This window comes from Lycium barbarum, chromosome 12 (assembly GCF_019175385.1).
Source record: "Lycium barbarum isolate Lr01 chromosome 12, ASM1917538v2, whole genome shotgun sequence".
NCBI lineage: Eukaryota > Viridiplantae > Streptophyta > Magnoliopsida > Solanales > Solanaceae > Lycium > Lycium barbarum.
Genome location: NC_083348.1, coordinates 84,441,473 through 84,451,138, shown reverse-complemented (window position 1 = coordinate 84,451,138; position 9,666 = coordinate 84,441,473). Strand labels below are relative to the sequence as shown.

The window sequence follows — 9,666 nt, the reverse complement described above, 5'->3', positions numbered from 1 at the left end:
AATTTGTGGAACATCAAAGATGTAATGCTCTCTTGACTATGTTACAATTAACGTTATAATTCATCTATCAAATACCACAATGTTTGCCTGACCAAAAATGCACGCCAACAAAACAAAAAATGAGATTATTTACCATTATAGGATGACATAAGTTATTAGTTCATAAATTAAATTTGTCAGTTCGGTTGAAGTTTTTTCTCTAGGATTTCATCCCTCATCCTTATGGCTGGTTTTGTTCAAAAACAAATCTGTTATCACAGATGTCAAAACCCATAAAAGATTAAACAAATTAAACAGAAGATTACCATTATTTCTAATGGAGCGGTTCCTATATAAAAATCAATCAACGGACTGCGGTAAGGTATCCAATCACTGAAAAACAATCATTTGTTCAGTGTTTTTTCTTGCGGACAACAATTTCCTACATTGCACAATTGCACAGGAAGCCTCAGAATTTGAAGTGCTGCAATTGTCCGCTACTGGAAAAAAAGACGCCGGCACCTACAAAGAAAAACAGAAAATTACGTACAATTAACACTTCAAAAGAAGCAAAACACATACACTACTCACTAAGAAGAATATAATGGAGTTGAAAACAGAGAATCGTTGAATCAACTTACATATGATGAACCAAGCTGAAGGATAAATCTGAGTATACATAGCGGTGTGCTGTCCTTCCCTATCTAATGGAAAATAACCCATTCTAAATCCTCAATTAAGTGGTAGAGGCGTTTTCCGTTTCCAAATTAATTGTTAGGATTTGTTTAGTCATTCTTTCTAATAATGGGGAATTAATAAATATTTAATATAATAATGAGAAAAGCCAAACAAAATGACATAATAATATGGAAAAAAGGCAAAAATTTGAGAAAAAAAGATAAATATGAATGCTGATCATAGAGAGGTGTCACATCACCTTGTCTATATCTAGCTTTATATTATATGTAGATTTGATACATGATATATAATATATGTTGCCGTGCCACCTATGTTACTTTAATATCTACATAAGAGATTTTGCATATATTAAATAGGACATAATATATATTTAGTCCGTAAAAATACTTAGGAAATATGTTTCTGTACCACCTCCCTATACCCCTTTTTGTTGTGGCTTTTAAGTTTTTTGTATGTTCTTCGCTTTTGATTTTTCATTCTAATAACGCCCCATTTCAAAATCTACACCTCCAAATTTATACTACAAAAGTTTAAAAAACCTACTTCTTTCTCCTAATATTTACTATTACCATTTCAAAACACCAACACTTTTGACAATTAAGAGAAAGATTACACAAGCAGATTAAATTAAAAAGGAAGAAGGAAAAGAATTAGTCATTTACAAAAAGTGAAAGTGTGAAACTATGAGAAATAAAAACAAAACTCACCAATTTTTTTATGTGAAATCCCTATTCAACTAACATTTCTTTTTCTTTTACATTGTTGATGACGGGGGCAAGGACTCACAATTAACACAATACCAAATCGACCACAAATATAATTTGCCAAGGTTTTAAGTTTGTGAGGTGGATATGGAGAAAAGATAACCATGTAGGAAGAAAATGTTTGAAGGTGATAATTTATAGATATGATGATTATATTGATTTGTAACTGATGTTAAATTGAAGAGGTAAAATAATAATAGTAATAAAGATTTTAATGTACCAATAAGCATTATCTTTTGCGTTACTAACTTTTAACTTAATAAGCCTTATTTCTTTCCTCCAAATTCTTAAGCTTTTATTGGTGTATATTGACGATATTGAGTATTTAATACCATAACTGAGTGGGCAATTAAGTACAGACAGTAGAAGGAAGAAGGCAACACACTTCTTTCACATATTTGGAACAAAAAGCAAGGAAAATACAAAAAAAAAAATGTCAAAAAAAGGAGAAAAAAGATAAATGCCAATGAAGACCATAGAGAGGTGCTACATAGGATTGTCTATGCCTAGCTTTATATTATATATAGATATAGATTGAAGACCTAGCTCTTCAAAGTGTTACACTTCAGTTACTTTAAATTCGGAAAACACTATCGTACAACAATTATAAAGGAGGAGGATGAGATGTGTCTTGTCTTATGTTGTCAAAATTGGGTATAGATTAAACAATTTTCGTAAATTCTCAATAAGAATAAATTAGATAACAATATTTGAGTTGGACACACCGTACTTTTACGATTGTCGAAAATAGAAGAAAAAGGGAAACTTACACAAATAGCTACCTTTTAATAGCTTCTAATTAGTTATAGCTACAAGTTGAAGATTTACAATTCGTAGCTGCTTTTGGCTATATTTCAGTTGTATCTCGAATTTTTGAAATACAGCGAAATACAGAGAAATACAAAACACGTTAGAGTAAATTTAGGCTCTATTTTTGGAGCATATTTTTTTTAAAAAATTCTGAGAGAAAAAATAGGCTATATTTTTGGAACATAATATTCTTTTCCCTTTTAAATAGTAAGTCAAATTAAATCAATCATATTTCACACAAATCACTGAAGAGTAAAATCATGCCCTATTTATGGAACAATATTTTTTAAAAAAAATTATGGGATTCAATTCAAAACATCCCATAAATCACGCATAACGGTTGTTCTTCCATAAAAGCTTACGAATCTCTCTCAACTTTTATCACAATCAAAACTTTTTGAATTCAAAAATCACTAAAGATCTAAAAACTTCCAAATACAGAAAAATATACACTGAAATATAATGAAATATGGTTGACTGTCTAAGAAATATAAAGTTGTAGTATGCATATATACAATGAAATACAATGAAATATATCAGAAACTGTTTCATAAATTAGAAATACAAAATGCAGAAATACAGCGAAATACAAAAGTCGTGAAAACAAAGTGTAGTAAAAATAGGCTTTATATTTGGAACATTCACTATATTTACACCAAAAAAAGATAAATACATTGAAATACAACGAAATAATATACTGAAATACACAGAAATATACTGAAAATTAGATATACTGATTGTTAATACACATAAATACACTGAAATATACTGAAACATTTTGTCAAACATTTGGTGAGCATGAAGCTCCACAACTCTCATCAATGGTGTTTTTATGGGAAAGAAGCGAGTCGTCTCAGATTGCTACAAAAAGGACGTTATCCGGAGATTGCCTTACATTTGAAGCTAGAGCTACTAGAAGGAGTGGTGGCATATCATAATAGTCAGATTGAAAAATCTAGAAAACCTTGACATCTGCTCAAGCCAAGTTTTTGCAGCTTCAAATTGTAGATGAAGCTTTGTTCTTACTTTTGGGTATGGGCTACAAAGAACGAGATGCCAAGAGAGTGTTGCGCATGAACAATCAAGTAGTACAAAGTGCTGTTGATTTTCAGAGATAATGAACAAAGACTTTCAATTGGACTAGTTAATAAAGCTTCACTCCGTCGTCCTTCACCGTTGTAGAGCTCTTTTTTTCGTCGACCATGGCTGCTGCTACTACTGTAGGATTCTTTTGATTTGTAAGAGAAAATGAGATCTAGGGTAGGTGATGGAACAAAGTGGGAAAGAGAGGTGAGGGAGAAAATAAATTTGGTAGGTGAGAGAAAATCTAGGAGATGGAACGGAGAGAGAACTAGGGGTGAGGGAGAAAATAGATTTGATAGGTGAGAGAAAAATATTTGAAAAAAAAAGAAAAGAAGATTGTGGGTAAGTGGGAGAGAGGTACCTTATTTTTAGGGAAATACACTGCAGTTACAAAAACAAGTTATAGATGGTAATTTGATAAATAAGTAAGCTGCCAAAAATAATTTAAAAAAAAGATAGCTATTACTAATAAATAAGTCTTAGAAATAGTTATGGGCTGTAAATTTTTCAAAAAAGAAAACAGTTCGGCCCGACCCCTCGGCCCATTGTAGTAGCTAGGATTTTTGGGCCTTCCCTTCATCATTTTCTAACCAATTCGGCCAACTCGGTTTGGTCCCTTCATAGGATTGGTTTACTTTTGAAAGGAGATCAATTTCTAAATGCAAGGCCACAAAAGTGGCTATCTGGTGAAAATACTCATAAGAAAGGCCATTGGACCAGAACTGGGACCAATTCTGGGTCAATGGGAAAGTCCGCAGCCACCTGTCAGGCTTATGTAAGACACACGTATAACTAATTTTAAGATATAAGTTAGGTGAGGGTACCTCCAAATTTACCTTAGACCACATTTCTAATTACCATGACCATGATAACTATGTCAACTTGAAAAGAAAAGAAATCATAACATAATTTAGTCAAAATTCCTCTTAATTTTCAGAAGTAAGTGAACTTCATAATCTACTTACTTTTCATTTTTGGGATTTTAAAGTTTGTCTTATTAATTCTAAAAATAATTACATACTCTTTTGTAGTAATCATGAAAGCTTACTTGAGTAAACTCTGTTTGCCTGCCTAAACTTGCTTTGAAGCTGAACTCCCTTAATTACTATCCTGTTTAGTTCCATGTAAAGGGAGTGGTAGTTTAGATGTCTGAGTTGTTCTGCTGGCACTGTGGCTATTTAGTTCTTAATTTTTTTTTCCGATGTGATTCTTCCCGTTGGTAATAAAATCTTTTATTTATTAATAAAAACTCCCTTTATTATTCTCTTTTTTATGTACTCTTTTACAACTGACACGAATTTGTACTTAATCAAGCGTTCAAAGTTTACTAATTTTCGGCTTAATCCTTCGCTAAATATTTGGACCTCAATACTGATAATGCATTCAACATACATGCATGGAGATCTGTGCCAGGAACATGGAGTATGCTTGTTTAATAAGGTAAGTCAAACAACGAAGCAGAATTTGGAATCTACATTGATTGATAACTAATCTATGATTTCTCTTCCTCTTTTTTCTAACCAATTGCAACATGAATTTGAGGATACAAACACGTGAATTATCGGCTAATATTATGATTGCCCAGTTTCCAATAAGATTGGCCTTGTTTTCTGTAACATTTAGCCAAGTTTCGAATATGATACGATTGCATTTAATTGAAATAGCAGAGAAAACTAGATTAGGCATTCAGCTTGAAAACACTTGGCTTTAGAAAATGCCATACAAAGAAAGATATTTTATAATGTGACCCTACAGAACACATAGGTCAATAATTCTAAATTATAGAAAAGTTAGGAGTATTTTTTATAGAGAGAAACTTCATGGACAATTAGAAATGACTAAGGGGCTTAACGTAAGGCATAAATCGAGGCGCTTGTTGCTATTATTAATCGAGTAAACGTCCTTTGAAGAAACACAATTTAATTCGACGCAAGGAGTTCGATAATGTGCGAAAATAATATCACACAATTAAGAAATTCAAAATACATTTTTAAGATACACTGTGATATTTTGTTAATTAGTAATATGAAAAATAGTAAGAAAATATTATTACAAGTTATATTACAATGATAGTGTAAGTATTCTTTATGCAATTGCATATCAATTAAATCCCTAATAATTATGTAAAAATGCTCACATAGTTAAAAGAGTTTATATGTTATGCACTGATAATATTACAAATATTTGCATATACTAATATTTTTTTAAATATTTAATTCACCTTAAGTAATCGTCGTTTACAAACAACTGCCTCGTGTCCCTCAATTAATCTTTATGAAGCATTTTGGATCACTAGGTCAAGCGAGTTTCGTTTTACTACAATGACATTGTGTAAAGTGAATTTCGTTTTACTACAATATTATGTTTCCTAATTATTGTATATGATTAGCTCCGATTAAAGATTACTCCCTCCATTTCAAAATATATAAGTGGTGTTTTTACCTTTTTCATTTGTTTCAAGATAAGAGGTGTTTTACCTAATCAAAAAGACATTAATGATGTTCTTCCAATTTTACCCTTATTTAAATAAAAGGAAGTTTTACACAATCAAGAAACTACATTTTCTTCAAGTTATTTATTAAAGACAGGTTAGTAAAAATACATCTTACTTTGTAGGAATGAATAGTTTTCTTACGAAGTGTGTCCAAGCTAAAAACACCACTTATTTCGAATATTTATGAAGTTAATAACAAAAAAAATATGCATTTCCGCTTCTAGCAGCCATATATTTGATCCCGCTTATGATATCAAATCGACACGTTCTTAGAAGCGTGATTGTAATATCAATGTCATCAATATTAAGATTAATCAATATATTCTTAGAAGAAAGATTGAAATATCAATCTCGTCAATATTACAAATTAATTAATTTGGTTACACAATAGATAATTTTATGAAAAATTCTATTTTCAACCAAACCAAGCACGATGTCGAATTAATAACAATGGATCCAGTATAGTCATTAGATATCTCATTGCTATATTCAGAGGGAGATAAAGAGAAAAACATTGCATGAACTAGGTCTTCATTTTCCCCCCATTTTGCCCTTTCTAATTTAATTTTTGTACCATATACATGAACAATATCATTCATAGGAAACTTCTACATGCCCTTCCGATCCCTGCATGTGCAAGCATTTAAGTACTTGTCTTCCCTAGTTAGGATTTCTCTAGCTAGATTCTTGTTTTAATGGAGATTAATTGAAACCCTTGTTTTAAGGACACACTAGGTCAGAATTGATAATGTACTATAATCCTATTTATCTAAACCAAAACTCTTGTAGACTATGCCTATTCGAGCCCCTATATATCTTTTTTAATAATTATGTGTTGGACCAAGTTGTGTGCACCTCTAGTCCACTGAGTACGCACTATCTCCAACCAGTAGGGTCAAAGGCCCCTTACGACAAATGCTGTTATTCGACACTGCTTTGTCGAAATTTTTAATTAAATAAACATGTATAGATAATATAAAATGGCATTGCTTGACAATTTGCATGTCTTAGGCTACTTGTTAAGTGCATTATATGTCTGGTTTTAGCCTCAACTCCAATATCTAGTTTTAAAATTCTTTTGAGCGTAAGTTATTAAAAAAAAATAGAGGTTGCAAAGCTTCAATTCAGTAATATATGGAGTATAAATCGTTTTAACCACTCTATCAAAGCTCGTGATATAAAACTATTATGAATGAATTTTAAAAATAAAAAAAATAAACGAGGTGTACGTAAATTATTACTTAATATCCTTAAATTGTTTTATACTAATATGATTTGTATTGTTCTTCTTTTTCTTCAAATATAATGCCGTTATAATGTTCTTTTCATTTGTTTTACTTCTTTAATTTTAAATATCGGCATCATTTACTGAAAATTTTGCGTAAGCCGTCAACCAACACATGTACGTACCAGCTAATTCTGCCCCTATAAATCACACCTCTTACTTCCCTTTACACACACAACTTAGTTGAGTTCAGTTGAGAACGATTTAGCTATAACAATGGCAAAGGCCCTTGTTCTTTTTAAGCTTTCAGTTTTATTACTTAGCTCATTTACTACAGTTCTTAGCCATGGTGATCACTGGTACTCATTAGACAAAAATGTTGACCACCTTTCACCAGCTCAAGCCCCTAAGCCTCACCACCACCACCCCAAACATTCCCCTACCCCTTCACCAACTTATACTCCATCAAAACCACCAGCTAAATGTCCAACTCCACCACCAGCTAAGCCTCCAACTCCTCCAGCTTACAGCCCATCAAAACCACCAGCTAAGCCACCAGTTAAACCACCAACACCATCAGTTAAGCCACCAACACCATCACCTTATTATCCTACTAGGAAACCTGTAGCTGTAAGAGGCCTTGTTTACTGCAAATCTTGCAAGTACAGAGGGGTTAATACTCTTAACCAAGCTACCCCACTCCTGGGTTTGTTCATTTCCTTGTTCTTTTTTTATTCCAGTAATTAACATATCATGTGACTGACTTATGTCAAAAATCAAAGTCCTTCTAAACTTGCATTAGTATTCTTCTTTCTTTCATAATATCGTGTGATGACTTATGTCATTTTAGTTGTGGGAACTCATAATATATGACTATTTATTTATTTATTTTTGCTAGAAACAGAATAGATCTTATTATCTATAAATCATACTTAATTAAAAAAGGAAAGAATTAGTGATAATAATCTATCCCTAAATAGCCTGTAACTAACAAGATTCTTTGACAATCTACCACTTATTTATCGTTAAATAGGTTTACCGGCAGTTTTTTGTTATTTAGCAAGAGAAATTGTTTTCTTTTGTAGTTCTCTTTCTTACACTTGTATGAACCTTATTCAATGTCTCAAAGCTACATAGCTAAATTTATAGTACTATAGAAACCACGAAAAAGGGCTTTGCCAAGATGATTCATTTTTCGTTTTGCAAAACTCTAGCTACCTATTTAGTGAATATGTTTGACTACAATATTTAAATTGACTTGAATTTGTTTTTTCCATGTTATTGCAGATTGTCCTTGTTATGGTTTTTAATTTATATAAAATGACTTGTGTTCGCACCAAACACTTTAGTTATTTACCATCCACATTAGTTGAAGTTGAAAAAGAGTAGTATATTTGATATATATATATATATATATACTGAATGGCTGTACATTATTATGTTGCAGGAGCTGTAGTGAAGCTAGTATGCAACAACACAAAGAAACCACTAGTTGAACAGGGCAAGACAGACAAGAATGGCTTCTTCTGGATCATGCCAAAACTATTGACCTCAGGAGCCTACCACAAGTGCAAAGTGTTCTTGGTCTCATCAAACAATTCTTACTGTGATGTCCCAACTAATTACAATGGTGGAATATCTGGTGCTTTGCTCAAGTACACCCCATTTCCCAAGAACCCTGTCCCAGTTAAACCAAAATTTGATGTCTTCACTGTCGGGCCTTTTGGATTTGAACCCTCAAAAAAGGTTCCTTGCAAGAAGTTACATTATGAAATTTATAATTAAGATAGGATGGAGAAGTAATTAAGGGATAAATGTGGAAGGAGTTAATTAAGTGTTGGAGAAAGAAAAATTTGTCTGTGTCCTTGTTATTCCATTAATAAATGATGTAAGAGGAAAGAAATGTGGAGTAGTTTAATTTTCTTGTTTTCCAATTTCGTTTCTGTCTGTTTAAAGCCCAACAAGTGAAAAGGATTTACAAAGTTTTTCTTCTATGTTTGCGATTTTTTCCTTTAACTTCCTAACATAATGTTATGGCCTTGTGGGACTTGTTTCAGCCACCTAACACCGAATACCTTCATGGATTGTCACATATGTGATAGGCAGCTTTGACAATATTTGGTTAAAGTTAAAAAAAAATCGAGTATTTAAGTTGAAATCGAAGAAGGATTTGAATGTTATTTTTAAGACATAAGTAGTTTCACTCGAAAATAAACTTTATGAAAATTTAAAATTTATGAAGAGAAACTATTATCTCTTGAAATACTCCTCAAATTAATATTTCATGTTTCAAATTAAAGTATCTCAAATTGACACGTGCAACGCGCGTACGCTAAAATTAGTAAATATAATTCTTCCTCCGTCTCAAAATATTTGTCGCATTTTCATTTACACGCCCATTAAGAAAACATAAGCATTTTGACTATTTTACCTTCTTAACATATTTCATCATGTTTTCTCTCCTCAATAAATATTTACTCCATTAATGATGAAACCTCTTAAATGTTGGTGTGTGAACTCACAAAATCAGCCCATTGATGTAATTAATACAAAGATAAAATGGGGAAAAGATACTTAATTTTATCTTGAATAAATAAAACGACAAATATTTT

General features: G+C 31.7%; 1 protein-coding gene across 1 annotated transcript; it reads left to right on the top strand.

Annotated features, from left to right (window-relative positions):
- Positions 1-7,279: 7,279 nt before the first annotated feature.
- Positions 7,280-9,036, top strand: LOC132622468 (non-classical arabinogalactan protein 31-like). Its single transcript, XM_060337077.1, has 2 exons — positions 7,280-7,760; positions 8,502-9,036. Exons 1-2 carry the CDS (start codon positions 7,331-7,333, stop codon positions 8,837-8,839), a joined length of 768 nt encoding a protein of 255 aa, XP_060193060.1. The 5' UTR covers positions 7,280-7,330; the 3' UTR covers positions 8,840-9,036.
- Positions 9,037-9,666: the final 630 nt, after the last annotated feature.